At 44.3% G+C, this 23757-nt stretch overlaps 1 protein-coding gene across 12 annotated transcripts in view; it reads right to left on the reverse strand.

The window, feature by feature from the left end:
- The window catches only part of PTPRM (protein tyrosine phosphatase receptor type M), an 838757-nt gene that overhangs the window by 465618 nt on the left and 349382 nt on the right, over positions 1 to 23757 (reverse strand). For all 12 annotated transcript variants that reach the window (XM_061595686.1, XM_061595700.1, XM_061595730.1 and 9 more), the window contains exon 6: positions 4107 to 4281. In XM_061595686.1, coding sequence (XP_061451670.1) covers positions 4107 to 4281 — 175 coding nt within the window. The remainder of the gene's footprint in view (positions 1 to 4106; positions 4282 to 23757) is intronic.

Here is a 23757-nt window from a genome sequence, read left to right on the forward strand (position 1 = left end):
ATTAACAGCCTTAGTATACGGCCACGGATGTGGCAGAATGTCCAGTTCAAACAGGTTTTGTATATTATCAACAGCCTTAGTACACGGCCACAAGTGGGGCAGAATGTACACATCAGACAGCCTTAGTACACGGCCACGGATGGGGCAGAATGTACAGTTCAAACAGGTTTTGTATAGTAGCAACAGCCTTGGTACACGGCCACGGATGGGGCAGAATGTACAGTTCAAACAGGTTTTGTATAGTAGCAACAGCCTTGGTACACGGCCATGGATGGGGCAGAATGTACAGTTCCAACTAGGCTGGATACACGAGAAGGTTTCAGTAGTCAGCTTCAGGCAGTTATTTTTGGCGAAGAAGTTGTAACAGGCTGATAGAGGTTCTGCTCTGCAGCATATGCACAGAAACTGACAGAAAAGGCAGAAACTGACAGAAAAGACCTATAACAGAATCCTTTACTGTGGAAAAGGCAAAACAGAAAGGGTGGGAAACACAGGAAGGGACAAAATGGTGCCCATGAAAAGAGCGGGAAAAATGGCCAATCAGAAAGGGTGGGGCGATGAAGAAGCAATGGCGGTTACCAGAGAGCGCCAGCAAGCTCAAATCTGCCTCAAGGACAATAAAACAAACTCTGAGGCCGCGGGGCTGAGAAGCGCGATTGCGGCTTAGTAAATTTAGCGGGCAAGAACAAAAAGAGCCGCAGCCGCAGGCTCCAAGGGCAGTCGCGGCGGGAGTTAACAATGCCGCAGACCGAGCCGGGGGAGGCAGGGCAGCGCAACCAGAAATTACACTGAAGGAGAAAGAGCCGCAGCCGCAGGCTCTGAAGCAGCCGCGAAATAGGCGGCGAGTTGAAAAAACGGAGGGAGAGAAGTGGCGCAAGGCAGAGAGCTGCAGCCGCAAGCTCTTGTATTAAATCTGCGTCCGCCTGCTAAGGAAGGGAGAACCACAGCCGCGGTCTCCCAAAATCGCCGTTCGGCTAGGCAGGGAGCTGCAGCCGCAAGTGTGATGTTCCTGTATTAATGTATATATGGTAAGTGCTGTTTGTATAGAAGATACATGGTAAGTGGAATGAAAGAGGAGGGGGGAGTAAATGCTGGATGATTGGCTGAGTGTTTGGATGGCTGAGAGTATAAATGGAAGGATGACAGTTGAATCTGGGTGGACGTGAGTGGGTTGTTTTGGTGGAGTTTGGAGGTGGGTGTGAGTTGGTGTATGTCAGGAGAGTGTGGAGAAAGAGGGAGGTGGAGTTCGGATTAGTAATAAGTCAAATATCACAGTAATAGATGAAACCATAAGCTTGTAGATCATTATCAAAGTTATCTTGTTATTTCTGTTATTTAATAAATACTATTTTGGTTTACCGAAGGCCTGATCCTTGGCTGGGGTTTCACAGACCAGAAGGGAGGATAAGGTAATAACCAAGGCTGAAGGGAAACAGTAACAAATGGTGGCAGCGGTGAAGAGGAGAAGATAACATTATCTTAAAGTATCCAGAGCAACCCCGAGTTATGAGTTATCTGCATTGATACAAGGGGGTTGGGAACAGCATAGGCACGCAGTCACGAATGTAACCGGATAGAGAGACTCAGGCAAGGTCTCTGGGAACATTGGTTGTAGAACGTGACTGGTGGTGCTGCCTAGCAGGGGGATCTATTGAGATCTGTGCTAGAGCGGAGAGAGAAACCATAAAAAAGGACAGTCCGGACTGGTGGAGTCCCTGGTGGTGCCTAATGAAAGGCAGTAGCCACGAGCAGGTAGGAACCTGACAGGGAGAGCCAGGGAAGGGTGTCACAGCAAGCTCCTGGGAAACGTCTAGATCGCTGACTAAGAAAGGGAGAACCACCGCCGCGGCCTCTCAGAATAGCCGGTCGGCTAGGCAGGAAGCTGCAGCCGCAAGCTCCCGCAAAAAAGGCTGCGTCGGCCGTCTTGTGAGGAAAAACCGCAGCCGCAGTCTCCTAGTAAATAGGCAGGGACTGAGAGAAAAAATATACGAAACAGGGAATCCCCCGTAAGAGCAAAGACAAACAAGGAACAGTCAGTCCCACAAACAGTAAATTAAAAGACAGAGGGAAGGAATAACGTGGACTACACACACAAACCTCCACACCCTGTCACACAAATACACAAAACTTATCTAAACGCTAAGGTATATATCCAACTTGCACGGACAAAGGCAAGAATGAACTGGAGAGTGGGAGGGGCCTGACGCCCCTAGTCTTGACTTCAAAAAAAAACAAACATTCTTGCCTTCGGACGATAGGTGGAGCTATAACCCACTTGATGGCATTCCTCCTATGGAAAATATGCAATTTTCTTAAAACATAATTTTAAGAATTAACTCTTGTATAAATCTATCAGTAACAATGCAAATAAGCCAAGCATCTCATAATGTTGTTATTTAAATAAAATCTGTTCCAAGGTCAGTAGAATCTTTAAAATGGGCTTTTTAGGTCACAAGGAATGACCTGCATGTAGTCTCGTAAAAGCTACAGCACAAACAACAGGGATTACCATAATTACTTCATCACACTACAAGTAGTTAATGGGATTACACCCTAAGGGTAAGCAATTATTCATCCAACAGTGTGAATGTGCTGAAAGGTGGATAACAGCAAATATTACAAGGATATGATAAATAGGTTTATACATGGAAGGTTCAAGGTCAATGGTAGTAAACTGCTGCTACTTCAAGAAATCTGAGTGTGAGGACATTTTCTTTCAATACGTAACATGCCTATCATTTTATACTTTGTACATCACTTCCTTTTCCTCCACACTTCTTCCCCCCCCGTGTACTATATGTCTGCTGCTGATACAGATGTTCTTCAGAATTTTAATTACCAAATTGTCATTTTAAAAATAAATCCAAGTTTTAGTCATTTTCACCAGTAAATAATTGGTAGTAAAATTTACTATCAAAGAACACGTAGAAAATTGATTGGCATTAGCAGAGTAACCTTTCAATTGTTTCTTTATTCTAGGAATCATCACCTTCACAACCCCATTTCAGCACTTTCTGCACATTTGAGGGGTGGGCTGGAGAATTTCTTAATAGGACTTGGTGTCAGTCATAACTTTCTCATGTGTATTGTGAGAAGTGACGGCCCCAGACAGAGGCCAAGTGGCAAGTAAACTGTTAAAGTAAGAAGGAATTGGGGGCATTTTAAAAGGAGCAGCCTCTTACTGATCCAATGTGTCAGTGCTAAAACAAAATTAAAAACGTAAATGCCCTGCCCCAAAACGTGCCTGAAAAGGCACAAGAACTTTATCCACACCACTTTTCCTCCCCTCCTCACCCTGCCCCATGAATGTGCCAGAAATGTTTACTGGAGAACTTTTTACACAGCTGCATTCCTCCTCTGTTCTACTGCATCATGGGCCAGACCTACATCAGACGCTTCTCCTGTCAGCATAGATGTCTCTGGAAAACAAGGCAAAAGCTTCCCTTTCAACAGTTCAATTGTTTTCTGCTCCCTCCATTTTCCATTTAAACCCTCATCACTAGGAAAAGATACTCAGGGATGAAGTAGTAATCCATTTTAAATGGACTGATACATGCATTTTGGCAGTTCCGATCTGATCAAGAGTTCCTATCAGATTGCCGCTTGCATTGAGTGTTGCTCATATTTCAGCCATTTGTATGGTCAGGAATTATGGGAACTGTAGTCCAGCAACATCTGAGGACCAAAGGTTGGGAAAGGCTGGTCTAAGGGAAATTGCAATGTTTAGAAACTTCACAACTTGCTTAGTAATTAAAGAAAGAAGCTTTACATAAGATGAGCCTGCTGGATCAGGCCAGTGGTACATCAAGTCCAGCACCTTATTTTCACAGTGGCCAACCAGATGTCCATAGTAGTAGCCATTAACAGCCTTCCAATAAAATGATCAACAGAGATTCTGAAGATTGTCCTGGGAAGGACTATGTAATCGGATATAACAGAGATTCTCTAGCCTCCTGATAAAAACTAAATGTAAAAAGTACATGCAACACTGACTGCATCTCTTTGTTACTACAGAGGCACTATATATGTTATCTACAGGAACTTTGTTAAAACTTAAGTTAGTCAGTACTAGCTGTAATTTAAGTCATGTAGCCAGACTGAAATACCTTTAACGATCAATTCTGCATAATTTGATACTCCAACTCCTCCTTCTGTGCGAATCATGCAGCGGTAATTGCCAGCATCTCGTTTGGTAGCATTCACCACACTAAATGAAGCTACGAATCGCCGATCGTTAAAAACTTTCATGTCCTTCAGAGGTGCATCTCGTACAAGCAATCCCTAGTGAAAAACAAATTCAAAGTTTAATTTAAAAAGAAAACTATTGAAAATATTTTTTTTGTCCAATACTATAGGGATTAAATTAAATTTGGAATCTAAATTAGTCTATATATATATTAAGTATTTTCAGTTTGGATGAAACAATTAACAGCATCTAGCATCTCTATCAAGTCACTGAAGATTATCTTGTATTAAACAAATACTTGATGGAAATGAGCTTCACGTAATCTAGTCAGTCCAAAGACATTTAGGGCTTTGTAGCTTTGAACTGTGCTCAGAGACGGACCAAAAACCATTATAACTGTTTAAGAACTGGCAAGATGTGTTCCTCATGTCCAGCCCACTCATTAATCATGCCATTGTATTGCAGTAACTAGTTTCCAGTCTACAAAAGCAGCCCCGTATGTAGTGCTCTGCAACAGAAAGAACAAAGAATGTTGGACATGACTCTAACAGATCTCTGTTTTACAGTCATGTCCAAAATTCTTTGTTCATGCTATTCCAGTGCTTTGTTAGTAAACTAGGCAATTTATTTTGAGATGGGACAGTCTCTATGCATTATTTCCCTCTCCTCTCATCCTTTTCTAAATCCATTTCTTGGGTTAAAAATGGCATCTACCCCTAATTCAGGGACTAGTTTGGAAAAAAGGGAAGAGGGAGGCAAAGCTTTGGAGACTTTTTTGCATTCACACTTCCATCCTTGAAACCAGTCCTGAGGTGGTATGAGAACTGCCTAAGAAAAGCAACTCCAATGGCTAAATAAAAACATAACAGCAACAATCCAGAGTTCTAACTTCCATATATCCATCCAGTACATATCCATATATTCCATTCTCTCCATCGGCTCACCTCAAAAAAGGATGCTATGTTATGAGAGAAACAAGAATGGATTACTGGACCTTTTTGTTATGTCACATGTACAGGTGAATGGTTCTTCTTTGTTGCATCTCAAATACATTTCACTGGCCTTTGAAAGAACTTATGATCTATGGCCCCGCTGAAGTTCAACAGGTACAGGTAAGTGTATGTTACCAGCCCAAAGGGGTATGGCATCTCCCAGGTATAACATTTTCCAGCAGGTTCTGCCTTCTTGTTTTGAGTTCCAGAAGAATGGGTCAGAAAACCAGATATATCACCACACCCACTTAGGAGCAGGTTGCTGGGTTGGAAGCCCCAGTTACTTGGATATTGAGGGGTTATTGACAAGAAGGGCTGTGAATTGTTCTAGTGCTGCTTAACTCTTCTGTCCTATCTCATCCAGTTACCATGTAATGTATGGATACCCTCCTCTCTCCACATGCAGAGTTTGCAAGGTATCCAGCCCCTCCAAAGGTCAGAGAGAGACACATTGGAGTGCTTTGATTGAGAGTGAAATGTTTGATTGAGTGGGTTCACTCTTAAGGATTCCCTTCTCCTTTCTCCAATTTGAGATGGGCACAATTCTATCCCTTTCTCTCTCATTTCCCAAGATGCTGCCCACTATTCGCTGCCACTCAAAGATGCTTACTTTCTCCTGCTGCTCCACCACACTTCACCCCTCCTGAGGAATCATAATTCCCCTGCCCCTGCTCACTGGCCCTTCTTATTCCTCTCCCCCTGCTTTTTCCTGGGACTCCACTTGACCCATCTAGTGGCTGTTGTTAGCTCTCCGACCCAATGGGCTGACAGACAACAGTGTGACATTCCACATCACTCTCAACCACAGGTATTGTCATGCCCTACGCCACTCCACAGGTGCCAGGTGCATGTTTAGGACCCAATTCCCCACCCTGGGTAATTGATCCTGACCAACCAATCCCCCTTGCCAAGGCTGTGCAAACCAACACCAACGCTGCAAGGTAGGAAATAGGCTGCCACCAGCCCTCAATCTGAACAACTATTCTGAGTCAGGGGAAACCCAAAGCCCAGATGTAGTTCTACCAGGGATTCCTGGGGACAAGAGCCAGCCAGACACTCCTTGTCCAGAAGCCCCAGGCAACGCCAAAACACGGTAGTTTGTGGTCAGTGGCCAAGGTACTAGGTTCAGAGCCAAACACGCCCTGCAACAATGAACACACATGGGTAAATAGAAATAGCTTTATTGAATAAAATATCAGTGCACAATTAATAGCAGCAAAACAGTTCCTTAAAACCTACACCCAAACAGGGGTTTAGGTAACACTTATAAGAGAGTTCAGACACAACCAAAATAAAAAAACTAACTAGCCTCTTCTACTTACTTTGAAGAGGTTGTTGTAAATCTCACCTCTTCCCAGAGAGTTGTAAGTTGGGTAGTGAAGGCAGTGGAACCCCACTCAGGTAACCACCCGTCTAGATGGAACCCAGGGGAACAAAGGCTATAGGTTTCGCCCCTTATACTTAAAGAAAAATCCCTAGCAACAGTTCACAGTAATTTAGCCAATCAGGGGGCTTTCTAATGAGGTAATGCTTCCCAAAGCGTCTTCAGTTTTCACGCCTAACAGGCCCCCTCCTTCCCCCTTGATCTCAACTCTTCTTAGGCCTGCTTGACCTTGAGTACCGGGCTCCCAGCAGATAACAGAGATAACCAGATGCTGCTCTTGAAGTCTCTTAATTAGTTGCAGCTGAGAAATGAAACGTTAAGTTTTCCACTCACACAGAGGCCCATCTCCTCCCAAGATTAAATCCCCACAATTCTCTGCATCAGAGCCATGTTACAGTAACCATTCTGAACCATGCTACAATTTCATGACAGGTACCATCCCTCAATGACATCCTGGCATTGTCATCTTTGAGGCTGGTGGCCAATCAGGAGCCACCTGCTCCACCAGTAGAAGCAGCTGCAACAGAGTTTGCAGCAGGGCAAACCCCAGTGGCTCCTTACAATAATTAACAATCCAGAGAAAGTTAGGAGCGGAAAAGCCCCCATGGAGTCTGTAGGGTTTGTGCTAAAATTAAGTACCTACTTTTCTCTGGATAATACATAATGGCTTCCAATCCTACAAGCCAAGACAAGTAATATCATGTTGGGTTTATTTATTATTACATTTATATCCTACCTTTCCTCCAAGAAGCTCAAGGTGGCATACAAACATGGTTCTCCTCACTCTTGATTTTATCTTCACAACAAATCTGAGAGATAGTTAGGCTGAGAGACAGTGACTGGCCCAAGGTCACCTAGTGAGCTTCATGGCTAAGCAGGGTTGATTGACTGATCGATGGATTTATCTAGCTAGTTAGCTAGTTTGTTTGTTTGTTGCCCACCCTTCATCCAGGGCAAGTTACATGGAAAGATCAAATGCAATACATAAAACTGCAAATAATGGTAAAAGCAGCAGCAATCCATACAGTTGAGCAGGTGGCATCAATAAATACCACCTTACCCAATCCCTCCAGGGTGGACAAAAAAAGTGTGCTTCAACCTGCTGGTGAAAGCCATATAATGATGGTACAAGATATACCTCGGATGGGAGGGCATACCAAAAACCAGAGGCTTGCACTGACAAGGCTCAATCGTGCTATCACCCTCGAAATCTCATTTGACAGTAAAGATAGACAAGGAATTTATTAAGCTCATTTTCAAAAACTGACTGATCCAAATGCTCATAAAACCTGTTCACCTTTGTATTTAGATCTGAGCTTTGAATTCCTTAAACATGCTACATATCTGGATAATTTGACCATTCCAAAATACCGACATGCCTTTTCCAGAACCAGATTTAATTGTCTCCCTTCAGCAATACCAGAAGGACTTTATCAAGGTGTACCTTATGAAAATCGGTTATGTTCCTGTAGTGATGCAGATATTGAATCCCTGGCTCATGTCTTTTTTGCTTGTAACTTTTATAGGGAAGAACTTACTAGATTCCTTGGTCTTATTACGGAAAAATTTCCTGGTAGGTCTTTGGACTGGTATTTGAAACATCTTTTGGCTGATACCAACAAGATGACCCCAGAGCTAGTAGCTAAGTTCTTTTTTCGGTTCAGAGATGGTCCTCTCTTTCAAACTGTAATGTTCCATTTTAAAGTCATATTTATATTTATATTTTATTGTATATTTTAAATGTTTTATAGACTGTTTTCTTTTATCTGATAATTTCTCTTATTGGGTCTGTGACTGTACAATAAATTGTTGTTGTTGACTGATCCAAACCTGCTTGCAGATCAGAACACATATCCCAATGTGAACATTTCGAAAAGTCAGCACAAAATGGAGAGTGGACCTGTGACTGAGTACCTATGTAACTATGGCTCCTGCTTGTTTAATTAGAATGGATTCCTTTCAGCCTGTCCAACCCGAGGATGTGGACAAAATCCTTGGAGGGGTGCGTCCTACCACCTGCATACTGGATCCTTGCCCTTTCTGGCTTATAAAAAATGCCAGGGGGGGGGCTGGTTGAATGGGCCACGGAGGTGATTAATGCCTCCTTGTTTCAGGGCAGAATTCCACCCTGTTTAAAGGAGGCAGTAATAAGACCTTTACTGAAAAAACCCTCCCTGGACCCTGCACTATTAGTTAACTATCGCCCAGTCTCCAATATTCCTTTTTTGGGCAAGATAATAGAGCGGGTGGTGGCTACCCAAATCCAGAGGTTTTTGGATGAAACAGACTACTTAGATCCATTCCAATCTGGTTTCAGGCCCGGTCATGGGACTGAGACGGCTTTGGTCGCCTTGGTGGATGACCTACGCAGGGAACTGGACAGGGGGAGTGTGTCCCTGTTAGTTCTACTGGATCTCTCAGCTGCTTTCGATACCATCGACCATGGTATCTTGTTGGGCCGCCTTGCTGGGATGGGACTTGGAGGCATGGTGTTCCAGTGGCTCCGGTCCTTTCTAGAGGGGCGAACCCAGAAGGTGGTCATGGGGGATGCCTGTTCGACTCCTTGGCCATTGACCTATGGGGTCCCTCAGGGTTCAGTTTTGTCCCCCATGTTGTTTAATATTTATATGAAACCGCTGGGAGAGGTTATCCGGAGTTTTGGGGTTCGGTGCCACCAATATGCAGATAACACCCAACTCTACTTCTCTTTTCCACCTAATGAAACCAAAGAAGCCGTCCAGACTCTAAACCGATGCCTGGTATCAGTGGTGGACTGGATGAGGATGAACAGGCTGAAATTAAATCCTGACAAGACAGAGGTGCTCCTTGTCAGTCGGAGGGCGGATCGGGGAATAGGGACCCAACTTGTGCTGGACGGGGTTACACTCCCCCTGAAATCACAGGTCCGCAGCTTGGGAGTACTCCTGGACTCAGCTTTGAGCCTGGAGGCACAGGCCTCGGCTGTAGCAGGGAGTGCTTTTGCTCAATTAAGACTGATACGCCAGCTGCGCCCGTTCCTTGATTTGTCAGACTTGACTATGGTGACACATGCAGTAGTTACATCCCGATTAGACTACTGTAACGCGCTCTACGTGGGGCTGCCCTTGAAGACTGCTCGGAAACTTAAATTGGTACAAAGAGCTGCAGCCAGAATGTTAACTGGTGCTGGACTTAGAGAACGTACAACTCCTCTATTGTACCAGCTCCACTGGCTGCCAATTTGTTTCCAGGCACAATTCAAAGTGCTGGTTTTGACCTATAAACCCCTATACGGCCTAGGTCCAGGCTATCTGTTAGATCGTATCTCCCCTTATGAACCTGCTCGACCTTTGAGATTATCTGGTGAGACTCTTCTCTCTATCCCATCTTCTTCGCAAATTTTTCTTGCGCAGACACAGCATAGGGCCTTCTCAGTGGCTGCCCCTAGATTATGGAACTCTCTCCCCAATGAGGTTCGTACGGCTCCCTTGTTATCGTCTTTTCGTACCCAGTTGAAGACTGTTTTATTTAGACGGGCTTTTAATTAATAACATTTATCTGTTTTTAATCTATTTTGGATTTAATGTATTTTTAACTGTTTAATTGTATTCTTGTTTGATTTTAATTGTTTTGGTTTTTAGCCTAACTATGTTTTAATTGTAAGCCGCCCTGAGTCTTTGGAGAAAGGGCGGGTATAAATATTTTAAATAATAATAATAAATAATAATAATACCATCAAAAATAAAACGAGATAGACTTAGGCTGAGCTGCTGAACCCTATTTGGCAGTATCATCATGAGCCATGTATCATATCAAAATCTAAGTATGGCTTGGTATGTGTACCCAACAGCAAAAGGTGGCAAACTTCCAAAAGCAAAAAGAAAGAAAAAAAAGGGGGGGGAACCCAAAGTGCTTGAAAAAATATATTAATTTTGACAAAAGCCCAACACGTTTTGGCCATTCTATATTAGGGTTTTATGCTATATAAAATTCCTATACAATAATATGGCGTGTTCTCATGATTTTGTTTACAGCCCCTGACGAAGGCCAAACAACAGAGTGGCCGAAATGCGTTAGGCTTTCGTCATAATTAATATATATTTTTTGAACATTTTGGGCTTCCCCCCTTTTTTCTTTCTCTTTGGTATGTGTACCCTAATCAAATATGAATGTGCATAAATCTTTCCTGTAGCATAAGAATACTCATGTCTTCAATGTATTTGAAATTATGTAATTTTTTTATATTCTAAAATATTTTTGTCTTCAAACACAATTTAAGTTACAAAAACTATGTATAAAGTCTAACATGCTTGACTTTATGAAGTGGAAAGATCAAGACCTGATTCCTGTACCAGAAAGCAAATCATAGAACTGATTAAGGAAACGGCTGAATTCAGTTTGTTAATTATGGTGTTCAGATGTCAACTTGTTGAAAGTAACCTTAACATGGTATTTATAGCTTTGCAAAGCTCCAAATAATTTCAACTTTAAACTGATTCTTGTACATAATTCATTAGGCAAAAGTCAAGGTTAAAAAGAGCATTATGCCAAAGTAGCTGGATATTAAACAGTAAATAACAGATTTAATTTCTTTAATAAGTACAGCAATAATAAAGTCATTTAACTTTTAGAAGTGATTTTATGGCATGGCCTTATTTAAGAAAGTGTTGGAATAAACAGTAGTAAAATAACTTTAAAAGACACAGTTTGCAAAGTTCAAGACTAAAGGGTTGTAATTTTACCAAAGACTACCTGGGAACTATCAGAGATCATAATTCCCCACTCTTGTAGGTGTTGTAAACATTATGTTTTCTATGGATGTCATAGCTTTTTTGTGGTTGAGCACCAGCCACATTAATTGATTATAAACAACAGTTATACCAAAAAATGGTACAACATTTATACACAAACCAGAGCTTGGAAAAGTTACTTTTTTGAACTACAGCTCCCATCAGCCCCAGCCAGCATGGCCACTGGATTGAGCTGATGGGAGTTGTAGTTCAAAAAAGTAACTTTTCCAAGCTCTGACACAAACCAATCAATCAATAATTTATTATTACGGTCAATGACTAGCACTATAAAATATTAAAACTATAAAATGATAAAACATATCAATATTATACAGAGAAGGAAACAAACAGCAACAGCCTGAGATAATATGGCATTAATGGTGTTGAATCAATACATCAATGGGCAAGATTATCTATTATTGTTATTTGCCATCACCACTCTCCTACAGGTAACAGCTGAAGCACAGAATCTTGCCACATTAACTGTCACCTGCTGGTTCCTATCTGAGAGTAAATATTCTAAATAAAATGTGTCAGATCTCCCTGGGATTTTTTGAAGAATTGGGTTAATGAGATCAAATCGGGAGTCTCGATAAAAAGGACAATACAGCAACACATGAGCAACGGTTTCCACATTTCCCATATCACAGGAGCATAAGCGCTCCTGTACTGGCACCTTACTAAATCTACCTTCCAAAAGCACAGAAGGTAAAACATTGAGTCTAGCAAGCATGAAAGCTTTTCTATGCTTAGGAATTGACAAACTTCTCATATAATTTGTTGTTATAAACTTTCTTGCACAATCTCCATAGAACAGAGTGCGGCCAAGGTCAAATGAGTTTGTAAATCAATGTCCATGATTCTTTGGGATACAGCCTTTTTGGCTTGAGTATAACCTAATGCCATAATAGTGGGAATAGAAAAACCCAAATACAACAATTTCATCAACCATTCACTTTTCCATCTAGATTGAAAAGTATCTACCAGAGTCAAAGGAGCTAAACCCACTGGGAAAAACATTAGTTTTAGCCAGAAGTTTATCTTATATATCAATGCACGAGCCTCTACAGAGATTTGGCCCACCTCCAGCTGCAAAATTATATTAGGGACACACAACGGGGTTCCTAATATTGCTGTTATAAATTTAGTTTGAACAATCTCAAAAGGAGCAAAATTATCAAAAATACATAGCTGGGAACCATACAGCATCTGGGCTATGATCTTAGCAGCTATAGGGCCGCGGAGATATATTGAGCACCTCTGGTGTAAAAAAAGATAGAAGTGCCTTTGTGCTTCTCTGGGCATTTGCAATGGCATTTTTTGTTTGAACTTTCCATGAGCCTGTTGAATGGAAGGTTACACCTAAACATCTATAGAAAATAACCTTCTCAATTTGATGGTCACTGATCTGCCATCGATGCCTTCCCCTCCTCCTATTAAAAATTAGAACCTTAGACTTGTCATAGTTAATTGTCAGTCGTTCTTCTTTGCAATATGAGGCTAAAGCACTTAAAAGACGTCTCTGACTGATGTTTGACAAAGATAGAAGTACTGCATCATCAGCGTAGAGAAGGATTGACACGGGTCTGTTTGCCAACTTGGGAGGATATGAATTTACCTTTGCTAAGGTTTTGATCAAATAATTAATATAGAAGTTAAACAATGTGGGAGCTAAAATGCATCCCTGTTTAACTCCATTAAAAGTGGGAATGGGTCCTGTTAAATGACCAACACGATCACATTTAATCCTCAAGCGTGTTTTCATAAAGGCTACACATTAATATAAGGAGCCTCCTACCAATGTTTGTGGCCTCAAATATTCCCCCTAGTTTGTCTCTTGAAATCAAATCAAAAGACGATTTAAAATCAATGAAAGCTGCATGAAGCCCCTCCTTCATTGATAAGGCATACTTTTCAGCAAGATGTTGAAGAACCGTATTTGCTTTCATCTTATAAGTGCTTCTTATCCTTTGGTTAATATTTTGGATGACAATTAAAATGAATTCTGTCTCCAATATTTTAAGAATTACCAGTTCCCTATTTTATCACACCTGAACATTAGAAAGTCAGTCCAACTTGGTGACTAAAAATTTCTACTACCGTGCTTTTCTCCTATCATGTTCCCACTACTCATTCTCAATCTCTGATTTATACTCCTTTTATCTATATAACATAGATTGTATGCTTCTAACATCTATTACACATGAAATAAACAAACCATATTTCATAAAGACACCACAGTCTCCGCTGCCCTTCTTCCCAAGGAAACCAAACCCAGGGCAAGCACAGGGACACCTGGAAATCTCACCGGTCGGAGATTGGGTACGGAACTTAGAGATTTTTTGTATTTAACAGTTTATACTTTTTTCAAAATAAATAGTCAGGGATAGCCTGGCTGCAATATTCTGTGCTCTGTTAATTTCTAGACAGTGCAATGCACTGTACACAGGACTGTTCTTGAAGATGGTTCAGTAACTGCAGCTGGTGCAGAATGCAATGGCGAGACGGAGTTCTTCTGCAGCTGTAATGGTTTAGTATAATTTTTGACTTCCCATTATTTTAGGTTGCTGTCTACATTGTTTACCTTGTTTGTGGATTTTACCACACAGACACACACACAGACACGTATATATTATGCAAAATGTACTTGCTTCTGTACTCATGACATATTTTTGAATCCACTAGATGATTCCTTGACTCTCCCACACCATACATTTAAAGTAGATGTAAAAAAGCTACAGTTCCCAGGATTCTTTGGGGAAAGTCATGTGCTTTAAATGGTGCAAATATGATCAAAACCCACATCAATAACAAAAGGTGCAATCTTACATATAATATGAAAGTTTAAATGCAAAACCCTTTTTAAAAGTTTCACCATATTGGAATTGGTGCATTTTCAAATGCATAGCTGTAGTCTACAGTCCAGCAAAAGGGGATCTTCTTATTGTGATATTCAGTTTACTTCCCAGTAAGCACCTCAACTACATGCACGTTGGCATTGAATGCAAGTGTGACAGTTGATGGAGTGTGAAACAACAGGGGTTGGAACAACTCTTTACATCGCTTGTAATGTTCTTGTAATACGCTAACTTAAATGGAGAAACACTAGTAATAATTTTAATGTTCATAGAAGAATGAAAGAAGAAAAGTCAGGGTACATGATTTATTGTGCCTGAGAAATCATTTTGGTAGTATGAGGGCATCTGAGGAAAGATGACCACAAAAGAAATTAAAAAAAATATCACCCACTACTAAAGATTATCTCAAACTCAGAAAAGCTAATCCGTTCTTATTACCAACATATATTAAATATATGTTGACATTGTCGATCCCCTGAATTACAGTAGGGCCCACTCATATGGCAAATTATGTTCCAGACCCCCGCCTAAAAGCGGAACTCCGTCAATAAAATGGCGCCCAACACTCGAAAAACGCAGTAAATGCGGAACAAGCACCGTATGAGTGGGGCCTTACTCTAATTGAAAACCACCATATTAACGGGCCACCGAAAAGTGGGGCCCTACTGTATTTCGACCAAGGACACTGGCTGCCCTCATAAAAAACGCCAGGGAACTAGGCAGAGAAACTGGCAGAACATTAATAAAGATACAGAGTAGATAATGCCATGAAATCCCTGGGGAGACCCTAACTACCTTCCCCACATGTAGGGTGCTGGCAGAAGCTGCTAGGATCTAGCATGAGTAGACCAATGGTATCAGAATGAAGAGGTGGGAGAATGTCCTCTAGGAACCCCTGGGAAGAGAAATTCATGGTAACAATTTCCATTTATTCCCCAGTGGTTCCTAGATGGTATTCAGATTGTTGGGATGTACCAAAGCCCAATGACCTCCTGGGAAGGATTCCAGGTGCCAGCAAGTCATGTGTGAACTACCCTTTGCAACACCTTCCTCCTGAAAGCTGCACCCGCCAAATCCCAGGAATCAATTTTATAGTGTTGGGAGAATGTATGCAACAAGGCCCACATGGCCATTCTACATATATCCTCAATTGGGAAACTCCCCTTAAAGGCAGCAGAAGTGGAAGCCCCCCTCAATGAATGGGCTGTGAGTCCCCTCAGTGGCGATTTCCCCAGTGTCTGGTACGCCTGAAAAATTGCCTCCTTGAGCCACCTAGAAATGGAAGAAGAAAAGCCTTCCTTCCCCTGGTCACCCCGCCAAAGGAAACGAACAAAGCCTTGGTTTTCCTGAACCCAGACATCCCGTCTAGGTAGAAACAGAGAGCTCTGTGCACATCCAGGGAATGCCATGCCCGTTCCATGGAAGAAGTGGGATTAGGACAGAATGATGGGAGAACCACCTCCTGAGTCCTGTGAAACATGGAGTTAACCTTAGGAATAAAGGCCGGATCTGGCCTCAGGACTACCTTGTCCTGGTGAAAAATACACAGCTGTGGATCAGACAAAAGAGCCCCCAGTTCTGACACCCTGTGCACTGATGTGATAGCCACGAGAAAAACTGTCTTGTATGTCAGGAACTTCTCATCGCACATAGCCAGCGGCTCAAAAGGGTGCCCCATCAAGGTGGAAAAGACCCAGTTCGGGTTCCATGTAGGAAACCTATGAAACACAGGAGAATTCCGCTGCCCCACACCTCTAAGGAAACGCCGACACAAGGCATGTATGGATAAAGACGGATCCCCCTTGCAACCCAAGATACTACCAATGGTAGCCACCTGCCATTTCAGCATATTAGAGCTGAGCCCTTTGATCAACCTTGCCTGCAAGAAGCCCAGTACGTCCACCATCTTCCTGAAGGCCAGGTCCCTCACACTGGCTTGACACCTCTCCACGAACGCTTTCCACGTAGAACCAGAAGTCCTATATGTGGAAGCCTTCCTAGAGGTCAGTAGAGTATCTAGAACCTTCCCCGAGAGCCCCAGCTCCTCTAGCCAACCCCACTCAGCCTCCATGCAGTCAAGCGAAAAAGATCTGGGCACAGATTAAGAACTGGCCTCTGCCTCAGCAGGTCTGCTCTGAGAGAAAGACGCCATGGTTCCTGAACAGACAGGTGAAGAAGCTCCGGAAACCAGGGTCTCCTCAGCCAATACGGTGCTATTAAGCTAACCTCAGCCTGCAACTGCTGGATGCGCCTGACAGTCTGTAACAGTACAGGAAAGGGGGTGAAAGTGTAAAGTAACTCCCTCGGCTAATCTGTCATCAGAGCATCCCATCCCTGCGCCTGCAGATCCTGAAAATGTGAGAAGAATCTTTTGAGTTGGGAATTCTGGTGTGTCACAAAAAGATCCACCTGCAGGACCCCGAAACGTGATGGTCTGGTGAAATACTTGGGGGTGAAGTTGCCACTCCACCTCCAGGAGTGATGTCCTGCTCAGCCAATCTGCTGCCACATTTAGTATTCCTGCTACATGCACTGCCTTTAGTGACCCGAGGTGAGACTCCACCTATTAGAGAAAGAGGCAGGCTTCCTTCACCAGGGCCCTCAACTTTGTCACCCCCTGATGGTTGATATATGCTTTTGTCGCCACATGGGCTCCTGTGACATGCAGTGCAAAGTTCAGTAGTGCCACTCTCACCACCCGGAGCTCCAGCCAGTTGATGCTCTGGTTCAGTTCCCTGGCCATCCACACTCCATGTGCCACGTGTGACTCCAGGTGCGCCCCAACTGTAAAAACTGGCATCAGTGAGGAGAACCTTCCTTGCCAGCATCTCCAGGCTCACTCCTCTCAATAGCCTCTGAGGAGATCTCCACCACCTGAGTTCTTTGTGCAGCGATGACCTGATTGGAACCAGTGTCCTGCAGGATTGAGCAATTTGGTCCTGGAGGGACAGGAGCGCTTCTAGCAGGGGTCGGGAATGAAAACGGGCCCAGCTCACCAGATTCTGTCAGGATACCAGCATTCCCACGAGTTTTGACAGTTCCATCGGCTCTACTGCTCCAGATGAGATCACTTTTGTTGTGAGCTCCTGGACTTTGGCCACACGCTCCTGAGTGAGCCTCATGTGGTATTGAGCCAAGTCTATTTGCACCCCCAGATGCGTGATGTTCTACGTGGTCTCCAGGGTGCTTTTCTTGAAGTTCATCACAAAGCCATCACTGGTAAGGCAGGACAGAGTGGCCTGAACATCCCTTCAGCACTGGTCTCTCCATGGGGCCCTGACAAGAATGTCATCGAGGTACGGGTGAACCCGCATCCCCAGGGTCCTCAGATGGGCCATCAGTGCCACTAGGACCTTGATGAATACCCTGGGGGTAGAAATCAGACTGAAAGGAAGAGCCCTGTATTGGTAATGCTTGTTGGCATAACAGAAACGAAGGAATTTTCTGTGCTCCCGTCTGATTGGAACATGGAGGTATGCCTCCCAGATCTATGGATGCCATCAAATTGCCTTGACTGATGGCTTCTGAGATGGATTTCAAGGTTCCTATTTTGAATTTCTTGTAGTCCATTCTCCAGTTGAGGTCTAAAATAGTCTGTATCTTTCCATTCTTTTTTGGGACGAGAAAGAAAATTGAGTAAACTCCCCTGTTCCTTTCCCGACCTGGTACTAGTTCCACTGTGCTGATGTCCAGGAGATGTTGTATGACCATGAGGAGTGCCCTGTGTTTGTTTGGCTTGGTCGACTTCGGGGTTCTGATGAATTTGTCTCTTGGACGCCTTGAAAATTCCAAGGAGTATCCTGAGGAAACAGTTGCCAGAACATCAATCTGATGTTGTGTCAGTCCACGCCACCAGGAAGTCAAGTAGGTGTCCCCCTGTGATTCCTTGGGAAGCCAACGTGTTGGCGTTCTTCGCTCCCTTCTGGAACTTTGATTGGGAGGAGTGAGGAGGTGGATGGGGTCTTGACTGGTTGGAACTTGTGTCCCTATCTGGTCTCCTCCACTGAGCCTTGTATTCTGATAACATGTTCTGGAGATGCAAAGGCTTTGAGTTCCAAAAGAACTGAGTCTGTTTAGTCTTACGTTCATCCTTCTTACCCCTGGCAGAGCCTTCTGTTTATCCCTATTCTCAATGAGGACTTTTTACAGTGGTTCCCCAAAGAGTTTGGCACCCCTAAAAGGAGAGTTGGCAAGACTGCCCTGGGATCCAGGGTCCACATCCCAATGACGAAGCCACAGGTTGCATCTCGCCACTGTGCTGGAAGTCATTGCCCTGGCATTAAACATCATTGCATCCCATTTGGCATCCGTTTCGAAGGTTGCTGCCAGCAAAATCTTCTTCAGACCATCTTTGTAAAACATCATAACCGTGCCTACTGTGTGGTGGCGAGGGCGGCGAAGAAGGCCCACTTCTCTGCCTCCATAGCATCCTCAAGTAGCCGTCCAGTGGAGCTTTTCCATATTGTCAGGGGTCTGTTGACATCAACTCCAGGAAATGGAGTCTTAGACCCTTCGGAGGCCCACTGTGAATTGTTTGCAAGGCACTTTGAGGGTAAAGTTGCTCGCCTCCATAGCAATCTTGATGCCATATCTACATATACTGTAGTCCCCAATGAGGTGTCCAGTGAAACGTCTGCTGCAATTTGTTGGGAACGGTTTCCTATCTCCAGGGTCGTTCTCAGAGAATAGCATTGGGTGACTGTCTTTCAGCTCCCTGGCAGTTGTGCTGTGGGGTACCGCAGGGTACCATCTTGTCCCCCATGCTGTTTAACATCTATATGAAGCCCTTGGGAGCAGTCATCAGGAGCTTTGGGGCAAGGTGTCAGCAGTATGCCAATGATACCCAGCTCTATTTCTCTGTAACATCTGAATCAGGAGAGGCTGTGCAAGCCCTGGACCGCTGCCTGGACTCGGTGGTGGGCTGCATGAGGGCCAATAAACTGAGTCTGAATCCTAGCAAGACGAAGGCGCTGTGGGTTGGTGGTTCCAGAGTTCGGATAATTGGTCAGTTGCCTGCTTTGGACAGGGTCGTACTCCCTCTGAAAGAGCAGGTCCATAGCCTGGGGGTGCTCCTGCATCCATCTTTGTCGCTAGAGGCCCAGGTGACCTCAGTGGCTAGGAGTGCCTTTTACGAGCTTCGGCTGGTGAGACATCTGCGTCCGTTTCTGGACCGGGATAGCCTGACCGCTGTTGTCCACGCACTGGTAACTTCCAGGCTGGATTACTGTAATGCGCTCTATGTGGGGCTGCCCTTGAGGTGGGTCCAGAAGCTGCAGCTGGTGCAAAATGCACTGGCGAGACTGCTCACTGGAGCAGGGTATCACCAACGTGTCACCCCACTACTGAAAGAATTGCACTGGCTGCCCATTTGCTATCGGGTCAAATTCAAGGTTCTAGTTTTGGTGTACAAAGCCCTATACAGCTTGGGACCAGGATACCTGAAAGACCATCTTATCCCTTACATACCCAGTTGATCACTGTGCTCTGCAGGTGAGGGCCTCCTGCAGATACCATCTTATCAGGAGGTCCGTTCTGCACATCATAGGAAATGGACCTTTAGTGTGGCAGCACCTACCCTGTGGAATTCCCTCCCTTTGAATATTAGGCAGGCGCCATCTCTGCTATCTTTTCGGTGCCTTTTGAAGACTTTTCTTTTTCAACAAGCCTTTTAAGTTGAGAGCTATCCCAGTCTGTGTCTGTGTCAGAATTGCTTAATATGTTTTTTAATAATGTTTTTAACCCTTTTTAAAAGTGTTTTTAAAAAATGTTTTTAATGCTGTTTTTTCTTAATGTATTTTAAGATTTGTTTTTATGATGTTTTAAAGTATTTTTAGTGCCTTGTTTGCCACCCTGGGCTCCTGCTTGTAGGAAGGGTGGGATACAAATCAATCAATTAATTAATTAATTAATTAAATAATTTGACACTCTTAGGAACATCCTCTCTGCTGGCTAGCTCATCCGCCCACATCATGTTTGCTCTGGCGAACACTAAAGCAGCCGCTGAGACTGTGAAGGCGGCACCTTGTGCCTCGAAGTCCCTGCGCAGTGCCACCACGACCCTCTTGTCACAGGCATCCTTAGGTCCCCCTTCCCCCTCTGTTGGAAGAACCACAGAGGAAGGGAAAGAGACAACTGGCTGGTCCATGGCTGGCATTCAGAGCTGTTCCATCACTGCAGGGGCAAAGGAGTAATGCTTGCTAACCAGCTTGTGCATCGGTTTATGTTTACCGGGGGGTTGCCCACTCTGCTAACCACAGCTCATGGAAAGACAGTGGGAAAGGGAGAGTAGCTATTCTGAGATGGCCTTCTGGGAAAGCTGATTTAGATCCCTTGGAGAAAGTAGAGGTTGTTGGATCAACCTCCTTGGTAATTCCAGGTATCTTGCTCTTCAGGTAATTCCAGGAGCCGCCTAGTTTTGGCAAGAATTGCTGGAAAAATCTCTGCTGGGAAGAGTTGCCCTCTTGGGGGGGAGACTTCCAGTTTCTCCTCAGATAGCTCACCCTCCTCCCTGTCATCTGATGATGAGGGGGAGTGTGACAGAAGCCCCAGGGCAGTAGCGGCCTTACTAATAATTCTCCTTTTAGCCCTTCTGGCTTGAGGAAGAACGGGCCCTTTTGCACTTGAGCCTGTCCTTAAGGTTCCTCCTACCAATGGGTGAGGGGGAAGAGGCAGGTGAGATAGATAAGGAGGAGAGAGATGAGGAGGAAGGCATGGGGGAGAGAGACTTTGTCCGCCTCCTCCTTTTATGCCCCTTCTGGGGGTGATGCCTTCTCTTTTGGGTGATGGGCATCTGGGAAGAGCAAGTTTCCATCTCGCTAGTTTGCACGTGTTCCTGCTCTTCCAAGGGACTGTGAGCCATAGCAGGTGGATGTTGCCAGACCCTCTGACCCTAAGGTAGGGGTGGGAGAAGGCCTGGAATGGTGTAGAGGCGTAGTGCCGCCTTTCCTGCCCTTCTGCTTTCCCAACTTTTCTGCGGTGCTTCACAGTGAGACCAGAACATGCCTCCTCTCGCTGCTGAACTCCGTTGTGCGGTCATGCCTTCCTTGGGTTTAAGTAGAAGCCCCAATTTGCGATGGACTTGGATGCCACTGCCGCCACACCTCTGCTTTTAGTTGAGAAGGCAAGAGCCACACAGCTAGCTAACTCCCTTGCCATGTGCTCCTAGGCCCTCTAAGTGTTCTCAGACTCCCCATCCTTCTATGGTGAATTTCAGGAGGGAAGGGGGAGGGAGGGAGAAAAGGTTAAGAAGAAAGATAAGAGGATTAGAAAGGACAAAGAAGCGATAAAAAAGAAGAATGGTGAGGAATCTAACAAGGGAAGACAAGCTGGCTCTTAAGGAGCTTGGCCAGACCCTGACCATCCACCACAAAAAGCAGGGCCAGTCTGGAGGACAGGATGGCTCTTGCCCCCAGGTGAGGTAATCAGAAGATTGGACCCTGCCTGTCACTCCAGGGGAAGGCACCATCCCAAGAAGCTGAATGCCCTCCAGGAACCACTGGGGAATTAAAAAATTTAAAGCTTAGAGGTGGGTTATTTTATTTATTTATTTTTAAAAACTGTCCTTTCAGTTCAGCAAGTAGAAGCCAGCGAAGATAACCATGCAACTTTCTAGCCAGCTGCAGGCCAGACACCTCCACAGCTCTCTTACAGCCAGAACATAAGAACATAAGAAGAGCCTGCTGGATCAGGCCAGTGGCCCATCTAGTCCAGCATCCTGTTCTCACAGTGGCCAACCAGGTGCCTGGGGGAAGCCCGCAAGCAGGACCCGAGTGCAAGAACACTCTCCCCTCCTGAGGCTTCCGGCAACTGGTTTTCAGAAGCATGCTGCCTCTGACTAGGGTGGCAGAGCACAGCCATCATGGCTAGTAGCCATTGATAGCCCTGTCCTCCATGAATTTGTCTAATCTTCTTTTAAAGCCGTCCAAGCTGGTGGCCATTACTGCATCTTGTGGGAGCAAATTCCATAGTTTAAATATGCGCTGAGTAAAGAAGTACTTCCTTTTGTCTCTCCTGAATCTTCCAACATTCAGCTTCTTTGAATGTCCACGAGTTCTAGTATTATGAGAGAGGGAGAAGAACTTTTCTCTCTCCACTTTCTCAATGCCATGCATAATTTTATACACTTCTATCATGTCTCCTCTGACCCGCCTTTTCTCTAAACTAAAAAGCCCCAAATGCTGCAACCTTTCCTCGTAAGGGAGTCGCTCCATCCCCTTGATCATTCTGGTTGCCCTCTTCTGAACCTTTTCCAACTCTAGAATATCCTTTTTGAGATGAGGCGACCAGAACTGTACACAGTATTCCAAATGCGGCCGCACCATAGATTTATACAACGGCATTATGATATCGGCTGTTTTATTTTCAATACTTTTCCTAATTATCCCTAGCATGGAATTTGCCTTTTTCACAGCTGCCGCACACTGGGTCGACATTTTCATCGTGCTGTCCACTACAACCCCGAGGTCTCGCTCCTGGTCGGTCACCGCCAGTTCAGACCCCATGAGCGTATATGTGAAATTAAGATTTTTTGCTCCAAGATGCATAATTTTACACTTGTTTATATTGAATTGCATTTGCCACTTTTCCGCCCATTCACTCAGTTTGGAGAGGTCTTTTTGGAGCTCTTCGCAATCCCTTTTTGTTTTAACAACCCTGAACAATTTAGTGTCGTCAGCAAACTTGGCCACTTCACTGCTCACTCCTAATTCTAGGTCATTAATGAACAAGTTGAAAAGTACAGGTCCCAATACCGATCCTTGAGGGACTCCACTTTCTACAGCCCTCCATTGGGAGAACTGTCCGTTTATTCCTACTCTCTGCTTTCTGCTTCTTAACCAATTCCTTATTTATCATATTTATCTCTAGTTTACCAGTTGCCAACACCCCTTTTTTGGCAAAGATGGCGGAGAAGATGGTTGTTGAGCAACTGCAGGCATTCCTGAATGAGACTGATTATCTAGATCCACTACAATCTGGGTTCAGACCAGGTTCGGAACTGAATCAGCCTTGGCCACCCTAATGGATGACCTTCATTGTGAGAAAGAGGGGTAGTGCAACCCTGTTACTTCTGCTCAATCTCTCAGCAGCTTCTGATATCCTTCACCAGGGTATCTACCTGGACTGACTCAGTGAGATGGATATCAAGGACATTGTATTATGGTGTTTCCATTATTTTATTTTAACCTACAGGGCTATGTTTAGAAAGTAGCACTGGGTGACTACTCCTTGCCCCCCTGGCACTTGTACTATGGGATTCCACATGTTACTACTTTTTCCAACTCTGCAGGGTTTCCTCTTGTTCCCCATGCTATTGAACATTTATATGAAGCCACTGGGAGCAGTCATTAGGAGTTCTGACATGCAGACCATAGAGTGATTTGCCTGCCTGGTGCAAAGGTTGCGGATGTTGCTCTTTGCATAGATAGCTTGGTAGATAGTGCTGGGGAGGATTCGGTGGTCATGGTGCACGTTGTCACCAATGACATAGGGAAATGCAGCCTTGGGTTCCTAAAAGTAAAATTTTGGTTGCTAGGTAGGATGCTGAAAGTCAGAGCCTCTAAGGTGGCTT

Source organism: Rhineura floridana, chromosome 1 (genome assembly GCF_030035675.1).
Source record: "Rhineura floridana isolate rRhiFlo1 chromosome 1, rRhiFlo1.hap2, whole genome shotgun sequence".
NCBI lineage: Eukaryota > Metazoa > Chordata > Lepidosauria > Squamata > Rhineuridae > Rhineura > Rhineura floridana.